Source organism: Trachemys scripta, chromosome 6 (genome assembly GCF_013100865.1).
Source record: "Trachemys scripta elegans isolate TJP31775 chromosome 6, CAS_Tse_1.0, whole genome shotgun sequence".
NCBI lineage: Eukaryota > Metazoa > Chordata > Testudines > Emydidae > Trachemys > Trachemys scripta.
Window position 1 is genome coordinate 45,804,343 of NC_048303.1, and position 24,154 is coordinate 45,828,496.

Below are 24,154 nucleotides of genomic sequence, written 5' to 3' on the forward strand. Positions count from 1 at the left end.
GGATCCTTATGTATATGTTTTATGATTCTGTCTTTAATTACAGGATCACATACTTTTATTTGTTTTTTTTAAAAACAGAACCCCCCTGCCTCATTCAGTGCAGAAAATAGATGGTGCTCACTAAATGAACAGCTGCACGACATTTTGTTTTATCCTCACTGTTTATGTGTGGCCCCATGTCTTATTAACTGCACACTATTAAAACCCTGCTCTAAATACATAATAATTAATTTTCTCATGGGCTTTGTTATAGTACTCATTTAAATGCTTCACTAAACATTAACTGATTAATTTTCACAGCACTCCAATGGGGGGGTCTATTGTTATGCCCATTTTACAGATGGGGAACTGAGGCTCAGAGATTAAGGTAAAAAAGAGTCCACTAATTTTGGGTCGCCAAATGGTGATGTTAAGGACTCTGAAGAATCAGGTGATAGTCATTATATAACAGTGCCCACTAACTTCAGTTGCAGCTGTTAGTGCTTAGCAGTTCTGCAAATGAGACTGCTGCATCTTAAAATGGGCACCCTGAAAATGAGGAATATACAATTAGTTGGCTGAATAAAAATAGGTGACTTTAAAAAAAATAAATAATTTAATTTGATTTTTTTAAACAAATCTCTTTAAAAATAAACTTGAAATTATGACAATATTAAAATTTACAATAATTAAAATGTTTAAAATGTTTTTTTAAATTGAAATTAATTTTAAAAAACTGGCTGCCAAATTTTAAAGATAGTCACTGCACTGGTGGAAGTTATTAACCAAACACCTGAAATCAGGGTTGACTGAAGTTAAAACAGCTTTTAACAGCAGTAGCCTCTTCTGCAGCTGCAGAGAGAATATTTTCTTCATTTCAATTTATTCAACGTTCAGTTTGATGATTAGTTTGTTCAAAGTCAAGAAACCAACTGAGCTGAAAAAGCAGGAAAGTTTTTTCCTCTTCCATTCTATGAATAAAAATGAAGTGTGAGAAGATGAGATCTACTAGTTTTAAAATCTTGAAAGGGATGGTGGTCAGGACCAATTAGTTCTTTTCACTAACTGCAGATAATACTTCCTTTGTTTAGTAATTCAGTAAATGCAAAATGTTTTGATGAATTTTGATAAAATTTGTTCCTTACATATCCTTACAACACACTGGCATCCATCCTGTGCACCAACTAAGGCAGGGGTTCTATACAAAAAATAGCATAAATTCATATAATTAAACATATCATAATGCACAAGGGAGCTGAATTATGGTTGTACAAGCAACCTTAATTCTTGCATTTCCTAACTTTTTGAGTGCTTGATTTGGCAACTTTAATATTCTTTTAATAGTTTTTTTTAAATGTAATACTTATAGACATTAGATATCTAGTACATACCTATTTACATTACATGTCTTGACTATACTCAAGAGCTTCTCAACATACCCATTATCAGCTGGACTGTGTTATTTTAAGCAGAACAGCAGAGGTTGCTCTTGAGGGATTTGAAGGAGGAGACAAAAGTGACCTCACAGATAAATTGAGGGAGAGTGCATGGAATTGTGTTGAAGGAGTTGTGCACAGAGTACATGTGCAAGGAATTGTGTTGAAGGAGATGTTTACGTGAGAAGTTGACAAATGGGTAGAGACTACTGGCATGTTTGGATAGCTGAGCAGAGGCAAAGATTACACAGTACAAGGAAAGAGTGAACACACAGGGAGTGGCAGAGTTGTGAAATATAAGCTATAAGAAATGCACATGCCAAAAACAGTCACCACATAGGCTTGCTACTGTAAACACTGTTCCGCCTCATACTATTTGTCATCCATTCATTGCATAACTGCTAAAAACAGAGGTTAAGTTCTTGAAGGCAGGTATCTTATCTTGTGTATTTCAGTAAAGCACCTAGCATATTTTTCAATCATACGAAAATGAAATAAAACATAATACCACTGACTTAATTTTGGACTATACTGGTGAAATGAAACATCCATTATACTAAAGCTTAAAAGAACAAGCTACAAATGTTATGGTGGCAATAAATAACCAATAAATAATACATGGAGTGAGGAAAGTGAAGAGGAAAGCGCTGCTGACCTCAAAAGCTAGTAGTGTGCCGGATTCATTCTCTGACCTGGAGTCTTACGCCTGCACTATTTGGGGCAAGGAATATCGCTCAAGAATTGGACATTTTAGCCACTTGCAATGCGACAGCATGACACACAGTAACTGAACTATTGACTCTTACACACCACTGTCTTTCAAGACGGATGATTGACACCAATAAATACCATCACCCCCAGAATATTGTACTTACGGGTATTTTATCTGAAGATATCAGAGTTTTTTTACAAGTATGGGTTTTATGTCTATCCTACAAATTGGGAAACAGAGGTGAAATTATCTTCTTAAGGTCTCAAAGTCAAGGGGCAGAATTGGGAATGAAATCCAGGTCTCCAGACTTCCAGTCCTCTACTATAACCAACAGACAAATTTGCTTTCTGATATATACATACTCTTGTCCTAAATGCAAGAGATAACTGAACTGGGTAACTATAAACACTATGAACCAGCAGCTGCTCATGAAGAAAAAAAGAACAAGAAATCTCTGAAATATATATGTCAGCAACATTTGTGCAACTAAAAATACGCAGAATATGCCTCCTTAAAACTGATCTAAATAGAAGCACATAGCAAGTAAAAAGCAGCAAATAATAATAATAAAAGTTGCAGAATTAGAACGATAAAGACCCGGATGAAATTGCGCTGAGATTCATGAAATAGAAAACTGCAGCCCTACTGGGGATAAATGTTTTGAGAGATTACTATGATCCATTGTATGGAATATTGCTAATTAAGCAAAAGAAGCAAGAGTAGAGCATTTAAATCTGGATCCATTAGTAAATCACTTTTTATTCTCACTGTAGTTTCTGTACTGCGACATGTTCTAAACTTGACTGAAATTTTTCAAATACACAAAAATGCACAAGCTTTTTGCATAACTGATCATCAGAGCTGGTCAAACAATTTGAAACTTAAAATTTGGACAAAAAGGGAAAAAATTATCATGAAAACGTTCACGAAAAATGTATCCTGGTTTTCATTCAGTCTATTGATTATGTGTTCCAACAGCACTGATATAAAAGCTAATTTTGACAGTGAATGAAAATTTGGAAGATCAACTATCAAAGAAGGTGTCAAGGCTGATTCCCCACTCTGGCACTTCGAGTGCAGAAGGTGGGGGCCCACAAGGACTCTAAAAATTAATACTTGCCACTCCAGGCTTGTATTAAACTTCCAAGGTTACAGCTTTTTTCTGACCTTGGATTGGTAAATGCTGCCACCACCCAAGTGCAAAGCCCCTCTGAGAATCCAGGAAGGCACACTTGGGAATTCCTTCCTGTGGAGTACCCTCAAGCCCTGTCACCCCCTCTCCTCCTCGGGGAAGAGCCAAGAATGAAAAACAAAGGAAATCAGCTGTTGCCACCAGCTAATTAAACAACATGTGCACAAATCTCTTAGGACACAAAAATCCAATTCTGTTTTTAAAAAAGGTAATTTTTATTAAAAAACAAAAGGAAAAATATATTTGGGAATTTAGGCTATTGTTAGATTTAAAAAGAGCAGCTACAAGGATTAAGCATCAAGAATAAATTCTGGAGATCCAGCTTAAAGGTTACAAGCAAACAAAAAGCACCCTGGGTTAGCACAGAGGACTCCACAAGCCATAAAGAAATAAATGGAGATAAACCTGATCGCATCTTCCTAGACATTTCCTGATCTACTTACATATCTGGGGTTTCAAATGAGTAGTTTCTAGGTAGGATACTGATGATTTTTCATACCTGGCCCCAAGCTTCTTACAGCATAGTTGCAGCCCAGTCTACCTCTCCCCAAGAACGACAGACAGACAAAAGGGGAGTTATTGTTCAATTTTAAAAATTTCTAGCCTTCCCATTGGCTCTTTTGGCCAGGTGCCCACTCACTTCCTTTTACCTATGCATAGCAGTGGCTTTTAACCCTTTACAGGTAAAGGGGGTAGAGAATAGCTAACTGGCTGGCGGGGTCCATAAAAGGGAGCTACCCCGCCCCCTTCATTTATCACAGAAGGCTTTTTTAACTATAGTGGTTTTTAACCAGAGCACTGACAATGGTCTAAAAGCAGGGATAATCCCCTTCCTTCCCCCTTTTCTAAAAATTAAAAGACTGATTCATTCTCTCCAGAATGACTAAGGCCATAACCAGTGGACTCAATAGTCAGTTCCTGTATCACTTCACTAATACCTGGTACAGCCATTTAGACAAAGTATTTAAATAGTCCTTAAAATGAAGAGTATGGAAGTCCAGAGGTGGAAATATACCATTTAAGTAAAGAAGAAATCAATTTTGAACACCCAAAGTTTATTCATAATTTGCAGAACTTATCCAGAGCAGGTACTGAAAGAGAAGCCTTTTCAATGGTCTTCAGACACAGGAGGATAACTGCCCAGAAATTAAAAAAACATAACCCTATTTGCCTGAGAGTATCAATCATTTAACATTTGAGATTTTCATGCCTCAAAAACATATACCATCTTGAATACTGAACTTCTACACAATGTTGAACTTTTAGATATTATCCTTCTGTTAAAATTCCTATGGCATAGGTATACTAAGGGGAACAACGCGAGAGCCCAGACCTCTCTGTAAAGGTACTATCATCTTATTCAGATTCATCCTTATTTACCTATAATCCTATTTCTATATCAACCAAACTTGCATTCTTTACAGAGACTTCCAAATATGAATCTGATTAAAAAAACAATTAGAATTTAGAAATCATGAAGGAGAACAGCAACTTACAGAAACTTGATTGAAACTGTGATTATGGGTAATGAGGTACATTTATGTTAAGTTGCTATTTTGTGTCTTAAATTTCTCATACTTATTCTCAGTCTAAAAATAAGGTTTGGCTGCAGAGTTTGATAAAATTCAATTTTGCTTTTTTTAGTTTTAGTTTAGTTTTCAGAATATAGATAACATTTTGTTTTTATCAAGATTGAACTAACTGAAATATTAGCATTATATACTTTTGGATAAGGAATGAGTACTTTGCCAGACTGAAGAATACTGGTTGAAAGGAACACATCATCAGTGAAATGTGTATACTGCCCCTGAATAATCCTGAACAATGCATGATATCCCTCGTGGCACTACATGTACACCGAGTAAGCTATCCATCACATACATGTATTAAGTATAAGCACATAAGGAATGTACTTGAATTTATAACAATTATGAAGACACAAATAAATGCAATCAGTGGGCCAAAGTTAGAAGTGATTTAAACACTGGTGTAATTTACACCTCAGTAAGTGGGTGTAATTTACATACTGAGAGAATGGGAGCACAAGGCTGTAATAAAAAAACAAACAGAAAGATGTATACTTTCTTGTTTGTTTTCCTGCTAAAACCCTACACACCCCATTCAGAGTATAATTTATACCTACTTGGTCACATGTACCTTATATAGCCATTTATATTACCTATTAATTTGGCCCAGTGTGTTTATTGTAACATGCAATCACTCAAGAATAAAGCCACAGATATATGCAACATAAAGACTGTGATTTTACATGCTCAAAAGTTATAAAATTTAAAGTTCCCTGGTTATGTTGCTCCTACATATTAAGAAATGTGTGTCTACACAATTGGAAGTAATAAAGAAGTCATACGAAGACAAAAGAGTAATGTACTATAATTGTTGTGGTATCTATACATTTGAATTTCATAGCTTGTATTATCATAAAGTGAACCATAAGGTTACAGGGAAAAAATTTTGCTGGCACATTTCTCCTTTTTCTAGTGGAAGACAAGTCTATGTCATGGACCAAAAACTGGCAATCAATTGCTGAAACAATAAGTGATATGACTTTTCATAATCTAAGAAACAAATCTAAAAATATTTATAGTCAGATTAATATAAAGTTAAATTTAAATAAACTCACCTGGCCTATTTGTAAATGAATTTCTTTTACAGTATTTGACAATGATTCTACAATCTCTTTCATGTGAAGGAGATGCATTTCTTCAATGTCTTGAAATTTCTGTGTAGTAAATAGAAGCAATTAGAGTCATGACAAAAACAGTTAATATACTTAAAATAATTAGTGAATTGAGATGTTACAGCTGCAGTATTACATAGGTTGTGCAAGAAAAATAAATCACCGAGAGGAAGGCAGGCATTTTTGGACACATTAAAACTAGCTAGGTAGTATACTTAGAAAGATATTCTATCATATCACAATGCATCATTCAACCCATTTGAGCATTTTAAAAAATTCAAATTCTAGTATACTTCAAGATAAATTATAATAGTAAGTAACTAATGTAGTACTTGCATAACTAACTTTAGTGGCTCTTTCAGAGTACAATTTTGAAAAGCTTATGTACAATACATACTTTTGCAAACACAATTACTGCAACTGTATTTGTGAAAATCCGTGGAGACAAACAAAGCTAACTGGTTCAACACTCCCATTCGCAAAAGGGCTGTTCACTTGACTGGGTCTTCAACAAGCACTGCTCTCCAATCTCTATGGCTGAGTTCCCCTCTCCAACCATTACTTACTTGTTCGTTTTTAGCATTGCCCATCAGCCCTGTCCTCCTCACATCCTATCACTTAGCCTTTTCATGACTTCCATTCCCTCAGCATTTATGACTTTTCTTCTTTCAGCCCTCTCTTTCCTTTCTTCCACTGATGTGGTTGTTGACTCTCCATGCTTCATTTTCTTATACCCTGGATCTTTTTGCCACTCCCTCCCACCACAAAACCTGCTCTGCCAATCCCCAAGCCCTGGTTCACCCCCGTTATCTGCTTCCTTTGCTCCTGCTCTCATGCTGCAGAGCATCTCTAGTGAAAATCCTATGACCAGGCTGACTTCCTCCACGACAAATTTGTTCTCTTCATTATGAGTTCTGCCATCTTTTCAACAAAAGGAGAGGTTACTTCCCTTGTGTCGTAACTCGAGTTCTTCAAGATATGGGTCTCTGGATGTTCCACCCATGCACCTTTGATAGGAGATTTTTGGTGGCAGTGCCTATTTAGCCTGCACATGCACTCTAGTGCTGTTTGTGGACTGTACTGAGGATAAAAAATTGCATGGATAAACTGTCCTCAATTCCTTCCCTACTGTGAAATCCTGACAGACAAGATTCCGAAGCAGAGGGGAAGGAGGACAGGTAGCAGAGACTCTCAGGCACACACACCTCAAACAACTCCAGTTATTGCCCAAGGAGAGTAATCTCTCCTTCAAAAGTGTCCCTATGGAAGCTCCACTGCAGGCGACTCCTGAGCAGTATCCCTTGATGAAAGTGGGAGCTTCTAAGTCAGATCTAACACTGAAAACAAGACTGCATTGGCAACAGAAGTATCTGCTCTAGAAGCATGGATCTGAATTATTTTACCAGTCCGTAATATTTTTTGTCCACCTGTTTGCCAGTGGGTATTGCGCGCCAGATTGTTTTGTGGGATCAATTAACATTCATTCACTAGTAGAGCCGTCCTGCCAGAAGCTGTTGCAAGTAAAATGTCTAAAAGCTTATGTTGGGACTCCTGGACCTCTTGTAGTGGCATCAACTCCTGAAACTGCTTAGTCATCAGCAAGAGAAGGTATAGGCAGAATTATGGCCTCATCTAGTGAGGATGATGGAATATTAGTTTGCAGGGTGTCTTCCCTGTCCACTCTAGCTTCCTGGTCTTCAAAAGACTTCTCCTGAGTCTGTTGAGGAGGGAGTAATGAGATAGAGGCACATCTCCCTCCATGGTCCCTTTGGGAGGAACTGGGAGGCTTTGAGAACTTGAGAACTAAATAGCCCACAGATCCAAATACGGGCACTGAGGTGGACCACAAGGCAAAGGAGATGGCATCCAACTCTGGTCATAACAGTAAGGAGGGGTATGAGACTGTCCCTGAGAATTCAATCTCATAGTAGAAAGATGGGGGAATGCCTGTTGTAGAACAGTCAGGGGATTCCCACAACAATCTGGGAATCTGAAGAATCATCCCTGACAATCCAATAGTGCAGCAAATGCCTGAGGTGAATGCAACTGCCTGTCTGATGCAATCGGTACTGAAGAGCTAGGATGTACTAGTGAAAGATATGGTCTCGGTGACCCAATAGATCACAGTACTGACAACTGCTTGGTACCGATTAACAAGGAGGATTCCAGCTCATCTGACATAACTAAGTCTCTAGAATATCTAAATTCTTATGAAACTGGGTGTAAATTACTTTAAATCAGTCAAGGGTCTGCAGTAATCTGTATCACTACCAAGGGAACTGCCTGCTTTGGTGGCCCCATCTTGGAAGATGGGGCAGGTACCAAAGGCACTGATTGTTGAGACAAAGGCCGATCAGATGACTCCAGTACAGACGACAGACAGCTTCTATTATACAGGTGCAGACAATCTGGGATATTCATTCAGATACAGACTGGAGGAAGTAAGAAGATGTACCATGCTTCTGTGAAATAGAATGGAGTCTCTGCTAGATTCATCATGCTGCAACAATAGCTGGTTTGGTTTCAGTACTGAGGTATGACTGGTGTTTCAAAGAACTGGAAGTCTTCAAAGAGCTCCCAGTACCGGAGCAGCTTGGAGCCTCCGTGTGGACCTGCAGTCTCTGGAGCACATGGACTCTGAAGTGACCTGGCTCTTTTTGGAAGTTTTCTACTAGGAGAGCTAGAAGTTATTTTCTTTTAATTTAGTCACTACCTACCGTATTGTTCTTTGTTGAGGATCTTGGTGACCGAAAAGCAGCGATTGATTGGGCATTAATAAAATTTGGAGGCCAGTGTACAGTAGGGTTCCCTGTATCCAGATCTGAGGCTGGTTGCAGAGCTTGCTCCATCAGGAGCCTAAACTTAATTTCTCTGTTCTTCCTTGATCAGCTTTTAAAAGAGATGTAGATCTTGCACGCTGCGGGTATGTGAGTGTCTCCCATTTAGCAGAGGCACTAAGGCCTTGGCTACACTTACCCGCTAGTTCGACAGCTGGAAATCGAACTTCTGGGTTCGACTTATCGCGTCTAGTCTGGACGCGATAAGTCGAACCCGGAAGTGCTCGCCGTCGACTGCGGTACTCCAGCTCGCCGAGAGGAGTACCGCGGAGTCGACGGGGGAGCCTGCCTGCCGCGTGTGGACCAAGGTAAGTTCGAACTAATTCGAACTAAGGTACTTCGAACTTCAGCTACGTTATTCACGTAGCTGAAGTTGCGTACCTTAGTTCGAATTAGGGGGGTAGTGTAGACCTGGCCTAAGAGTGTCCCATCACTAACCAGGATGGATTCCCAGCAGGAGAGGCAACATTTGAATTCCAGGGATCCCAGCATACCACAGCAAGAACCACCCCCGAGGAGCTCCCTTTAGAGGAGGCGGAGGTTGTAATCACATGAAAAACCTCTCTAAAATAACTACCAGGTTAAATAAACTACTACTGCTAACTAAACTAAACTAAAGTACAAAAACAGTAATGCTAGTCACAATGCAGGCATGTTAGATATCCAGAGCAGCTGAGAAGGAACTGAGGACTGTTTGCCTGTGCAGATCTATATATTCTCGGTGCAGGGCATGAAGGGGGCTGGAGTGCATGAACAGGCCAAACAGGCACTGCCTAACTAAAATCTCTGATCAAAGGTACATGGGTGTGTGCATACCTAAAATGGAGCACCTACAGGGATACTATTGGAAGAACTGCTGTTTCAACTTTATTGAATCCCATGCCCACAATGTCAGCGGTATTTTTGCCTTTGACTCACCCCTCAAACTCTTACTCACTTCCTCCTGTCTCCAGGTGTCTTGCTGTACAGGATGTTGGCAATTTCTTCCAAAACAAAATTGACAAAATATGTGACCTTCCTCCTCCCTTCAACTTGCCTTCCCTTCCGCACTTTGCCTCCAACAACTCTCACCTTCATCCCTGTCACAGAGGCAAATTTTTCATCTGCTCTTCTCTTCTAACCCCTCCATTTGTCTCAGTGACCTTACCCCATCTCCTGATCACCCTCAAACATACTCTTAGCCCCTCCCTTAACCTCCGACTTTCCTCTGACTCTTTCCCCCCAATACAACTTATTTTACTTTCTATCATCTTAAAAAATTCCACCCTTGTCTCCACTTGCTTCTCCAGCTACTGCCCTTTCACCCTAAGCTTTCTGTCTCCACTGGGTTCTGCCTTTGGGTCCCCTTCTCTTCCTCCTCTACACTTTATCTCTAGGTAATCTCACCCACAAACACAAATTCAACTACCAATATATATGCTGACAACTCTCTGATCCACACCTGTCTCCTGTCCAAACTAAAACCTTGGCCTGCCTCTCCGACAACTCCTTGTGGATATCTAGTCATCAGCTCAAGCTCGATATGGCTAAAACAGATCTTTTAATCTCTTCCCCTCAAACCCAGCTTGCAATGTCCTCTCTTGATCACTGTGACACTACCACTATCCTGCCTGTCACTCAGGCTTGTAACCTAGGCATCATCTTCAACTTGGGCCTCTCTCTAGGTCTTCACATGCAAGCTATATCTGAATCTTGCTCATTCTTTCTGCAGAACATCTCTAAAATACCATCTTTCCTATCCAGACAGTGTCTAGGCTCTCATCTTGAGTCTCAATTACCACCACGTTCTTCTCTGGCTTTGACAATGCAATCTTACCCTACTCATATCCATTCAGAATGCTACTGTGAAGATCATTTCCCTAGCCCATTACTTTGATCATGCCACCTCTTTCTTATCATTCCCCTATTGACTCCCCCTTCATTATCACTTTGAACAAATTACAAGTCTTCAATTTTATGGCCCTTCATGGCCTACCACCACTCAATCTATCACCTCTCATTCACTACTGAGAAGTTGATTCTAACCTGATCAACAAAAAAATAAAAGGAAGGTATGATTTAGCAGTCTTTTTCTACTCTTATTTAAGAAATAGACATATCTACTAAACTTTCACAGATACCTTGTCAAAATGTGTAAGTGATGAACATGTGGAAATTCAATGCAAGAAAAAGTTTTCCAAATTCCTGTTTTAATAATCCAAGGAAGAATATTTACTAATTAATATTTAGACATTTTGCTTTTATATTCAAATTGCTTCTTAGATTTTTTTAAGCTAGTATTAAATAAGAATTGAAACTGGCCTATTATCTAGGATTTTGTGCTTCCATATTACTGCTGTCATGAATTCGTGTTCATAAAAAGATAGTTGCAAACAATACACTCAAACTATGCTTAAATGCAATTTAAAGTACAAGTTTATGGGTTTTTTTTCTCCTGTTTTCTAAAACTAGACATATCCCTTCCCGTAAGCTTTCAAAAAGTGTGAAAAGAAAAGTTACTGGCCCAGAACTGTATTCTGCTCATACAAAGTCACAACTGGATTTCTGAACCAGTATTTAACACCTGTAGACTTTTGAATAGCTCAGGATTCCAAGATATTAAACTTCCCACTAATTGACATACAAGTACTTCACTGAAGATGCATAACTATTTTTGACACTCTCAACTGTCTGTTTCTTTAATAAAGATAAAGTGACATCACCAAAAATGAACATATAATCCCAAATCTAGCAGGGAAGGTAACTAGGTCAGTGTGAACCTACTAAAGAGAGACAGACTCTCACATATCAGAGGGGTAGCCGTGTTAGTCTGAATCTGTAAAAAGCAACAGAGGGTCCTGTGGCACCTTTGAGACTAACAGAAGTATTGGGAGCATGACTTTCACATAACATTTGGTAAGTAAACATATTTCCTTGTATATGGAAATTTTAAACAGATCTGCAATCATTCAAACTAAAAAAGCCACAGAAGCATTTACACCTTAATTATTAAAAAATGCTAAAGTTAGGCCTTTGTAGGAACTTATTACAAGCCTCTCTTCTTACCTTCTAACCTTGTGAAAAAGTTATCCCCTTGGACTAAAATTGTTCATACTTGTACTTAGGTTACACTTATTTTTTGTAAGAAATGTTTTGCAACATTTACTTTTGATTTTTTCTGAGTTATCTCAATTAATGGAAATGGCAACTATGCAAATGCAACATTCTGTTTTCACTGGACGTTTATACCAATTGCATTATATACATATATATATGGCTATCTATATAGAGTATCACTCCAAAATCCAGTCTATTACTTCAACTTATCAATTGGATATGAAGCATATGTTTTTTTAAAAAACCCTTAACAATAAAGTTAGTTCTAAATCACATTTCTTCAAAAGACATCAAAAGCATCTGCAGTCATTGAGGAATAAGTTATAATTTAACCAATTTGAAAGAGCAAAAACCCCTGGTGTCCAGTGTGTTTGTGTATGGCTTGTTTTTTCTTTTTTCTTTTTTAAAAACAATCACAATCTAGCCTCTCAAATTCACAAGTCATAATCTGGCTCAAAACACACTTCACACACGTATCTAGAGTCCGGAAGACATTTTTCCTCAGATCAGACTGGCAGTGACTTTGAAGATTTTTCACCTTCCTCTACAGCATGTGGGTGCAGGTTATTTGCTGGCATTATCTGGATATATCTCACTTAATCGTTTTCCTGCCATTGCATAAGCCTTGACCGCCGGTGCACCTCAGTCCCTTCTATTCTCTGCATGGGGGCTGTAATACTTAGGCCTAATTTCAGTTGTTAGGTTTAGTGTGTGGGTGCAGGGTAGTGCTTGTGGGCTGTGAAATATACAGGTCAGACTATTTGGTGGTCCCTTAGACTCTATTACTATGACTTAGAATAGTAATCAGTGGTGCATAAACAAGCTGGAACGGCACATGGAATGGGTCCCACAGGGATTGGTTTGGGGCTGGTTCTGTTCAATATCTTCATCAGTGATTTAGATAATGTCAAAGAGTATACTTATTAAGTTTGTGGATGATACAAAGCTGGGAGGTGTTGCAGCTGTCCCAGTGTTTGAAGGATAGGATTATAATTCAAAATGATCTGGACAAACTGGAGAAATGGTCTGAAGTAAATAGGATGAAGCTCAATACGGACAAATGCAAAGTACTCCACTTAAGAAGGAACAAGCAATTGCACACATACAAAATGGGAAATGAGTCCGTAGGAAGGAGTACAATAGAACCTCAGAGTTACAAATAGCTAAGGAATGGAGGTTGTTTGTAACTCTGAACAAAAATTATGGTTCTTTCAAAAGTTTACAACTGAACGGTGACTTAATATAGCTTTGAAACTTTACTACGCAGAAGAAAAATGCTGCTTTACTTTTTTTCAGCAGTTTATGTTTAATACTGTACTGTACTGCTTTTTTTGGTCTCTGCTGCTGCCTGATTGTGTACTTCCGATTCCAAATGAGGTGTGTGGTTGGCCGGTTAATTTGTAACTCCGGTGTTCATAACTCTGAGGTTCTCCTGTACTGTGGAAAGGGATCTGGAGATTATAGTGGATCACAAGCTAAATATGAGTCAACAGTGTAACACTGTTGCCAAAAAAAAAAAAAAAAAAGAGCAAACATTATTCTGGGATGTATCAGCAAGCGTGTTGTAAGAGCAAGACACAAGAAGCAATTCTTCCACTCTACTCCATGCTGATGAGGCCTCAGCTCGTGTATTGTGTCCAGTTCTCGACACATTTCAGGAAAGAAGATGACAAATTGGAGAAAGTGCAGAGGAGATTAACAAAAATGACAAAAGGGCTAGAAAACATGACCTATGAGGAAAGATGGAAAAATTGGGTTTGTTCAGTCTGGAGAAGGGAAGACTGAGGAGGGATATGATAACAATTTTCAATTACATAAAAGATTGTTCTCCTTAACCATTGAGGATAGGGCAAGAATTAAGAAAACCTCTAGAGTAAGGATCTGTGTATATAAATTTGCATTATTTTAGTTAAATTGGTGCAATCTACTGTGTGGATGCTTATTTCAGTTAATTATTTCATTTTAAGAGTGACTTGTTTCAGTTTAACCTAAACCTGTTCCAAATCAACTTAATGAAGCTGCTAAACCAAAATATACTTGGTTTAAAACAGAAATAAGGGCTTGTCTACACTTAAAAATTTTCTGCTTTAACCCTGCTGGCATAGTTAAAGTGGCAACCACCCCTTTACTGTGTATGCAGTTATACAAGTATAAAGGCATTTATTCTGATTCCCAAATTAAAATAAAGTATACTGGTATATCTCCATCTACATTAGGGCAGAGAGAGAGAGAGAGAGAGAGAGAGAAAGAATGCTCTCCCAAATCTGGCATTGACTCTAGCAGACAAGTTTAGTACATAATGGTTACAAACATCACTGGACTACTCTACATAGCAGTATTGTAAATTTCAGAAACAGGAACAGGATGCTGCTTGAACTGTGGTAAAGCCTTGGTGGACAGTGGGGGCAGTATCTCTGCCAACTGGTAGCACAATGTGATACACTCAATAGTCCATTAAGACAGTCTGAGATTAAATGTCTTGGCCTTTACAGTGATCAGCTATCACCACAAATGGGCATGGGGGCAGTCTGAAAGATTTAGTCCTGTACATGTAGTAGCATAGAGCATGGTATCTCCAGGGTGTGCAGTTTCTTTTCCCTGTGTGTGGAATGTGATTTAAGGAAGAATATAAGTAAGCTGATTACTTGAATGAAGTGAAATTCAGATACTGCTTTGGGAATGAACTTTGGATGAGGTCTCATATGTCCACTGTATATAGAAATTCAACCCTGAGTGCCTGAAACTAACTTACTCTCCTGGCTGAGGTGATAGACACCAGAAAGACTATTTTAGGGGTCAGATAGCATACAGGGCATTCTCTGAAGGCTCAGAAGAGGACTCCATTAGCTTCAGGAGAGCAATGTTGAGGTCTCATCTTGGGGTAGGCTCTGTTCCCAGTGAGGAAGTGTACATCAATCACGCCCCTAAGGAACTTTAATATTGTCACATAGGAGAAGATCAAAAGCAACAGTATTAGAGGGCAATACGCTGATATCATCATCAGATGACCCTTCATCTAACTGAAGGAGAGTCCAGAATATTTCAATTGCAATTAAGTAATCCAGAATCTTCAGTATCAAGACCTGGTCAAGAACCAGATTGTGTTGGGTTGCCCATATGGAAAATCTCCTCCATTTAGAGGAATGGGTCTTCCTCATGGGTGGTTTCCTGCTTTATGCCAAGATGTCCTGAACATGTGAAGAGCAATCTTTCACTCCTCCAGCCAGCATTCAGGTAATCAGTTGTAGAGACGCTGGTCTGGATGAAAAATTGGTTCTTGGTTCTGTGACAACAGGTCTGGGCTTTATGGAAATCTGATTGGGACCTGTGCTGACATATGCAGCAAGCCCATCAGCCAGAACTATCTCACCCAGTAGGGATGGTCAGCACCAGAGCCAGGATATCAGTCTTGCTGGGGAAAGAAGAGGATTCTGTGGGTGGGGAGGGAAGCTGGAGCCTCTCCTGGGTCAGTTTTGCTAGCTTGACCTCCCCACCCACAGACTGACCAGTTTTGGTGTGAGGGCCCTAGCTACAAATGCAGAGAGGGCCTGGGATATCCTCCTCCTCATGGAGATGTGATGGGACACAACTCATGGACAGGTGGGATGGTGGGCCCCAATATGCTCTGGTGGTAGATCATACAGGTATTGGCCAGATTGTGGGTGGACCATCCACTACCAATCTTGTAGGGGCTCTTTGGATATTCCCTAAGGTGCTTCAGTTTCCCTGGAAAGGGATTTCTGTTGGAGCCAGGAGAGGAGTAGCTTGGACCCTTAGTGGTACCTTCAAGCACAGTTCTGGGTGAAGATGATGCCAGTGCCCAAGTTGGTGCCAACATTGGTGCTGGGAGAAAAAGTGAGGGTGGATCCTGAATGACAAACTTTGGTGCTGGAGTGGTTCTTTGACCAGTGCAGGTATCAGCATGAGAAGGGCTTAGTATTGATGTTGGCACCAGGGCCAAAGCTTCTTTGGCTTTCTTTGCTGTCAGCGCCCTGTCAACATCTTTGGAACTGGAAGGTCCTCCTCCTGAGGCAAACATAATGTCCACTTGCAGTTGCATTCACAGAAGTGCTCTGTATCCAACACAAAACGTTAAGGGGCTCTTTGTCTTCAATATCAAGGAGGTATCTGGGGCACTAGTGACGAAAGGCTCCAAGGTTCCAGCTGGGACCATGTTTCTTCCAAATGGGTCTGATGCCACTTTCATGGATTGCTCCAAGAGGTGCAGTTTGAGCCTCATATCCCTTGACTTCCAAGTGCAGGATAAGGAGAAGCAGATGTAGCATGTATCAGGGACATGAGCTTCCCTGAGGCAGAAGAGACACCTGCTATACCCATCACACAAAGGACAGAGGTTAAACCCAAGCGCTGAGAGTCTGGTCTTTTTCATAGTTGTATAACTTTGCCCTGCTCTATAGGGGGTGAAGGAAAGTGTACAGGAGGCTCTCCCCTGTCAGCTCTTCTATATTTTCCCCAGAACATCCAAATACAATGAAAAATTTACAAATTAAACTAACAAGAAGAGCATTTCTTCACAGTCAAGTTTGAAGCTTAGACAAAAGTGTGAGCTGATCGGATGCAGTCCAGCATCTGTCTCACAGCCATTGGCAGTAAGAGGAAACATAAAAGGTCATGATTTCTCCATCTTTTACGTCCTAGTGCGGGATCACAAGGAGGCAAAGGGCACAAGAGTGGCCCTGACAGACATGGCTATGCAAAAGATTCCAAGCTTGTGCACACAAGGCATATGCACATTGACTACCCAAAGTAGCTATTTTAATACAATATATCCCTCGTGAAACCAATGACTAAGAGGAGAATAGAAAGCAGTTTACTTTCTATCACCTTCTTCGAAAGACAAAATTGTAGCCAAATGAATGATAGGAAGATGTTTCATGGAGGTAAAGTTAATAGAATACTGTGCGTGGAATATGTGACTTAACACCATGCTTCAAAATGTTTTAATCTAAATTTATATTGTCTTCTGCTAGAAATGCGTTATCTGATATTTCAGACAAATGTCTCTAACTTCGCTGAAGCCATGCCAACAAAGATTTCAGGAATGGAATCAAAGCTATGCCCTGGCTTTGAGTTACTATATGTGACACAAAACACAAGCCCGATGAAATCAGCTGTAACAGTTTCTAATACGTTTGGGAACTGAATGTTTCAGCTAGTATCAAGTTAAAGACGTTGGAACTTAGTTTTCTCATGCTTGATCAGAACTTGTGATTCCAGATAGACTGAAGGAAAAGCATATATCAAGTGCTTCTCTAACTACGGCTCTGTTTCTTATGCAGAACGGATATGGAAAGGTAACTTACCTGTACCGGGAGGTTCTTCAAGATGTGTGGTTCCTATCTGTATTCCACTGAAGGTTATGTGCATGCACCATGCACCTGGAGTTTTTCAAAATAGTAGTGTCCGTTGGTCTGCGCATGCGTCCTTGTATGCCTTGTGGTTTCATCTGAGGCGATAAAGGGTGGGGTGGACCGACGGTATCTTCAGTTCCTTCTCCACCGCAGATCTACCAGATCCGCAGCAGAGGGGAAGGAGGGTGGGTTGGAATACAGTTAGGGACCACACACCACGAAGAACCTCCAGTTATAGGTGAGTAACTGTTGTTCTTCGAGATGTGTTGCTCATATCCATTCCAATTAGGTGTGCGTGCGCTGCATGCATAGTCATCGTAAAGTTTTTCCCTTAGCTATGGAGCCCCCTGGAGTGGCGCCTCCATGGCGGTGAATATAGGACCCTGCTGACCCAGCACCTCCTCAGTTCCTTCTTCCCGGCTACTCCGACAGAGGGGAAGTCAGGTGGGTTTGGAATGAATATGAGCAACACATCTCGAAGAACAGTTATGAGAAGGTAAGTAACCGTTTTTCTTCTTTGAGTGATTGCTCATCTCGATTCCAATTAGGTGACTCCCAAGCCCTACCCAGGAGGTGGAGTCGGAACTATGGAATCACTGACTGGAGCACCGCTCTGCCAAATGTTGCATCATCTCTGGCGCGTTGGGTGATGGCATAATGAGAGATGAATGTATGTACCAAAAACCATGTCGCCACCTTGAAGATCTCTTGTATTGGTACTTGGGCTGCCGAGGAAGCCTGTGTCCTCATGGAATGTGCCGTAAGTGCCGAAGCTGGAACTTTTCCTAGCTCGTAATATGTCCAGATGCAGGATGTGATCCACGTTGAGATTCGCTGTGATGAGACCGGGAGACCTTTCATCTAGTCCGCCACAAACAGCTGGATCAAATTACGGAACGGCTTCGTGCGCTCGATGTAAAAGGCCAGCACTCATCGAACGTCCAGTGAGTGGAGCCTCTGCTCTTGGCGGCTTGCGTGAAGTTTAGGGTAGAATACCAGTAGAAAAATGTCCTGGTTGGTGTGGAATTGGGACACCAACTTTGGAAGGAAGGCCAGGTGAGGTCTGAGTTGTACCTTGTCCTTATAGAAAACCATATCAGTAGGGGGTCTGATTTGAGGGCCTTTAACTCAGATACCCTCCTAGCAGAGGTAATGGTGACTAGGAAGACTACCTTCCATGACAGGTAGAGGACCGAGCAAGTCACCAGTGGTTCAAGCGGGGGGGCCATTAGCCTGGAGAGGACCAGGTTAAGGTCCCACGCCGGGACCAGTTGTCTAATTTGTCGGTATAGATATTCCAGAACCTTGAGGAAACAGACCATGGGGTTGGCGAAGACAGAATGCATGGCCACTCCGGGGTGAAAGGCCGAAATGGCTGCAAGATGCATCTTGATGGATGACATTACCAGGCCTTGCTGTTTCAGGTGTAGTAGGCACTCCAGGATGAGAAGAATGGGCACCTGAAGTGGGGGTGTGCAGTGTTGAGCATACCAGAATGTGAACCTTTTCCACTTTGCCAAGTATATAGCCCTAGTGGAAGGTTTCCTGATGCTGAATAAGACCTCCCTCACTGGTTCTGAGCATAGGAGCTCCATGGGGTTTAGCCATGAAGCTTCCAGGCCGTGAGATGGAGGGACTGTAGGTCGGGGTGGTGAAGGCGACCGTGGTCTTGGGTGATCAGGTCCAGTAGGAGTAGCAACATAATTGGGGCGTCTATCAACAGCTCCAGGAGCATGGTGTACCAGTATTGGAGACCACACCGTTGCCACCAGTATCACCACCCGTCCCTGCTGGTCTTGAGCAGGACCTTGTGTACGAGTGGGAACTGCGGGAACGTGTACAGCAGACGTCCTGTCTAGGGGAGGAGGAACGCATCTGCAAGCAAGCCCGGGTTGTGTTTTTGGAAAGAACAGAATTGCAGACACTTTGTTGCTTTGTGTGATGACCAGATCGATCTGGGGAGGTCCCCACCGCTGGAAGATGTTGTGTATGATATCCGGGTGGATGGACAACTCGTGGTTGCAGAAGGATCTGCTGAGGTAGTCCGCTAGCTCATTCTGTGCCCCTAGAAGATAGGTCTCTTCCAGGTGAATGGAGTGGGCTATTCAGAACTCCCATAACCGGAGGGCTTCCCGATATAGGGGAGAGGAACGAGCTCCACCCTGCTTGTTGATATAAATCATGGCAGTGGTGTTGTCCATCATAACTGCCATGCACTGTCCATGCAACTGCGCCTGAAAGGTTTGGCACACTAGTCGGATCGCCCTCAGCTCCTTGATATAGATATGGACCGAGAGCTCGTCCTGAGACCAAAGGTCTTGTGTCTGGATGTCTCCCAGGTGTGCGCCCCATCCCAGCGCAGACATGTCTGTTACCAGGGGCAAGGAGGGCTGGGGGCTGTTGAATGGGACTCCCTCGCATATGGATTGAGGGTCGAGCCACCAGAGGGACTTAAGGTGGAATAGTGACCACAGGGTCCAGGCTGTCACACCCTGGACAGTAGACCAACACAAGCCACTCTTGGAGGAGTCTGAGCCTCATTCTGGCATGCCGGACTATGTACGTGCATGCTGCCATGTGGCCAAGGAGACTCAGGCATACCCTTGCTGTAGTGGTCGGGTATGGCCTGAGGCCTTGTATGATGTCTGCCATTGCTTGAAAGCGGGCCTCTGGTAGGAATGCTCAGGCCTGGACTGAGTCCAACAGCACACCGCTGAATTCTATTCTTTGGGTCGGTAACAAAGTTGACTTGATCCACCTCTTGAAGGTGGATCTGACGAAACAGACTTGAGACTCCACCTGTTCCCTGGAATGCTCTCTTGAGCAGCCAGTCATCGAGGTAGGGATATATCTGCACCGGCCTCCATCAGAGGAAGGCTGCTATGACCGACATGCACTTTGGTGAACACTCAGGGGGCTGTCGACAGGCTGAAGGGGAGGACCGTGAACGGATAATGATTGTGGTCGACCACAAGCTGGAGGAATCGTCTGTCTGCAGACCGCATAGATATGTGAAAGTACCCGTCTTTCAGGTTGACAGCAGCATAGCAGTCTCTCAGATCCAGAGAAGGGATAATTGCACTCAGGGAGACCATGTGGAACTTCAGTTTTTCCATTAACTTGTTGAGTCCTCGCAGGTCTATAGTGGGTCTGAGGCCCCCCCCTTGGCTTTGGGAATTGGGAAATATTGGGAATAGAATCCCTTGCCCCTTAGCTCCTGAGGAACCTCCTCCACTGCCCCTATGGCGAGGAGTATCTGCACCTCCTGGATAAGGAGTTCCTCGTGAGAAGGGTCCCTGAAGGAGGACAGGGAAGGGGGCTGGGAGGTAGGGGAGGAGCAGAATTGGAGAGAATATCCCACTTCTCCCATGTGAAGAACCCAGCGGTCAGATGTTATCTGGGACCAAGCATGGTAGAAGCGGGATAGGCAATACATGAAACAGTGCTCTGTGCTCTCTAGGAAAGCCTGAGGAATGTAACCAGGATTTCTTCCTCATGATGATTCCACTAGTTTTTTTGGGGAAAGTTTGGAAAGTGTGTCACCAAGGATGAGAGAACGCAGAAGCTCCGACTCAGACCATGCGGCGGTGAGAAGCAACTGATGATGCGGTCGGTTCACCCCACCCTTTATTGCCTCGGGCAAAACCACAAGGCTATACAAGGGCACATGCACGGACCAACGGACACTACTATATTGAAAAACTCTGGCTCTAGGCGCATGGCCCATAACCCTCATTGGACTATAGAAGAGACCATCACTTGAAGAAGAACTTCTGATTAAATTATATTAGCAAATAAGTGCTCATACTCAAGAGGAAGAAATTTAACAATTAACTTTCCATCTTTGAGTTCTTCAACACTAGTCTAGATAAGTGATTATAGTGCTTTCCTGTCAGTAGAGGAAAACAGAGTACCTGCAATTATTTCACTTACCCTCCACTTACAAGGAACTTTCCATTTCAGAACCACCAGTAACAACTAGAATGACCCAACCAGGACATTCTTCCATAAATGAATTTTCTTGGCCTCAGATTTGACATTTTATAAAACTTGAGAGAAGGGGACTGGATTGTTATAGGAGAACTCAGGAAGCAAGAGTTTGACAACTAAAATACTACAATATTATTTTTTGGCTATGCATTCATCCTAGCAAGTAAACCTTAAAGAAATTGTTAGGGTGGACTGTTATTCTTCTCACTCTACTACTTTTGCATTACAGAAAAATATATAGGGCAGTAACGCAAACACTTAAAAACAACACTATCAAAAAGAAACAACTGTTCACAAACTTAAAACAGAAAAAAAAGAAGGAAGCATGTACTGATTTCGGGGAGTCAAAACCAAGATTGTTGCTCAGTCCCTTCTCCCCTTTACCTAACTGCTATATCCTTGCAGAATTCCTATTTATGGCCTATCATCTTCCCACCTAACCCCAACAAATCTTTAACTCACTCCAATGCTCTCATTCCTTCTAGCAAAAAGATAGAGTCTAGACTACTCTCCACAAGGCTTCCCCCTCCTGGACCCTAAGTCTTACCCTACTACATCTTGCCTTTTGAACTCCAATACAAGAACTCCCTTCTGGATCAAACTCCCAGCTTCAGCAATCACCTGATTTCCCACAAGAACATGCAAACACATCTACCTTTCCCCACAAAAGATCACTTTCTCTTCCCAATACTCACCTTCAAAAATCCTAGAACACCCATGCCTACACTTGTCAATTCAGGAATCTCACTGGTGGAAACAGAACAGTCATCCTAAATTTATCTTGCGTGTCCCAAATTACTTTTAAAAATACGCAACTCTCATTAACTTCAAACAGACCTACTTCACAATGATTCTATAATGTATTACTCTTCAAATTCTTTGTCCCTTTGGGGTCATCTAAAATCAAACTTGACTGGATGCAAATAATCCAGCACTTACCTGTGCAGTTTCCGTCATTTTCTTTTCAAAGTCAGATTTAGCTGCAGCATACTTTTCTACATAGAGTTTATAGGTATCTGTAGCTTTCTTTGATTTTATTGATGCCTGTAAAGAACAGATTACACAAAAACTATTAGAACACAATTATATTTTTCAATAAATTTATTCCAACGTAAGGCAATTTATATTTATCATTATTGAAAAGATGAAGATGGGGATGATTTATTCCAAAATGTCCAACAGGGCATGAGGCAAAAGATAGTAAAATGTGTTTTATTAAGATTCCACTGAATGGGAATTTAAGCACTTATAATAAATGATCGTATTTTTATTCAAACCCCATACTGTACATGAAATACATCATTGGAAGTGACATTTCAGGGTGCACCTGATCTTGGTGAAATGTCATAAAAGGTAAAAGATAATTACAAGTCTGACATGAAAAGTAGATAATTAGAAAGTGGTGAGTAGCAGAGCTAGGAGGGAGAAAAGGCAGCAGAATACATGTTTCTGGGTACCGACTATTCTGGGGATGGAACAAGAAAGAGGAAAGGAAGTACATAATGTTTCCACCCCTCAGCTCATAGAGAGCCGAGAAGCCTTATTAGATTTCCCCTATTGGCACTAGCTAATCCATACATTGTTTGTTAAAGTATTTTAAGAATTTTGTACATTGCTATGGAGTAAATGATTAGCTCATTTTAGACATCACAAATAAGATGTTTAACTGAAGAATAAGGAAAAGGTGCAGGAAAAATGCAGGGTCAGAATATAGAGCAAATAAGATGTAACAGTTTCAAATAATATTTAAAAAAAACTACTGGAAGCCTCAAGAGGCCAAAAATGGGAGAATCTGGTTTCGAAAGGGTAAAAATAAAGAAAATAGAAAGTGTAGAAAAGGGATTCAAAATTGTGCTGGATTCTGTGTCACTGGAAATGTTAAAACCAAGATTGAACGTTTGTCTAAAAAAGACACGCTCTAGTTCAGGGATGGGCAAATTTTTTGGCCCAAGGGCCACATCTGGGTGGGGAAATTGTATGCAGGGTCATGAATGTAGGTCTGGGGTTGGGGTGCGAGAGAGAGTGCGGGGTGTGCAGGAAGGAGCTCAGGGCAAGGGGTTGGGGTGCAGGAGGGGTGCGGAGTGTAGCGGGGGGGCTCAGGGCAGGGGGTTGGGGTGCAGGGGGGTTCAGAGTGCAGGCTCCGGCCTGGCACCGCTTACCTCAAGCAGCTCGGGAGTGCCAGCTGTGTGCAGAGAGGCTAAGGCAAGATCCCTACCTGCCCTGGTCCCACGTCGCTCCCGGAAGTGGCCAGCATGTCTGGCAGTGTTCCTCGGGGTGGGGTGGGGCAGGCAGCTCCGCTGCGTGCTGCCCTCACCTGTGGGTACCACCCCCGAAGCGCCCATTGGGCGCAGTTCCCTGTTCCTGGCCAATGTGAGCTGCGGGGTTGGTGCCTGCAGGCAAGGGCAGTGCACGGAGCCCTTTGCCACACATACACACACACACAAACACTAACCCCCCAGGGGCCGCGGGGACCTGGTGCCAGCTGCTTACAGGACAGGAGTGGCACAGGGCCAGGGCAGGCAGGGAGCCTGCCTTAGCTCCACTATGCCACGGTGCTGGCAATCCCGTGGGCTGGACTGAAAGCCCTGATGGGCCGGATCCAGCCCGCGGGCCGTAGTTTGCCCTCCCCGCTCTAGTTCAAATAGGAATTAATTCAGGGAAGTCCTGTGACCTGTCTTATACAGGAGGCCAGACTAGATGATCACAATGGTCCATTCTGAACTTCAAATCTAAAATAATTTCATTATTTGAAACCACAAGATTTTTTTTCCTTTTTGTAGGTATTAATAATCTTAAAATATATTGGTATGGCAGTGCCTCTGTATTAAGTTGGGTTCAGTTT

At 41.8% G+C, this 24,154-nt stretch overlaps 1 protein-coding gene across 5 annotated transcripts in view; it reads right to left on the bottom strand.

Moving 5' to 3' along the window:
- Nucleotides 1-24,154, bottom strand: part of FCHO2 (FCH and mu domain containing endocytic adaptor 2) — a 205,614-nt gene that overhangs the window by 132,782 nt on the left and 48,678 nt on the right. For all 5 annotated transcript variants that reach the window (XM_034773504.1, XM_034773503.1, XM_034773505.1 and 2 more), the window contains 2 exons: nt 22,252-22,356; nt 5,961-6,059 (listed from right to left, as the gene is read on the bottom strand). In XM_034773504.1, the coding sequence (XP_034629395.1) occupies nt 5,961-6,059; nt 22,252-22,356 (204 nt within the window). The remainder of the gene's footprint in view (nt 1-5,960; nt 6,060-22,251; nt 22,357-24,154) is intronic.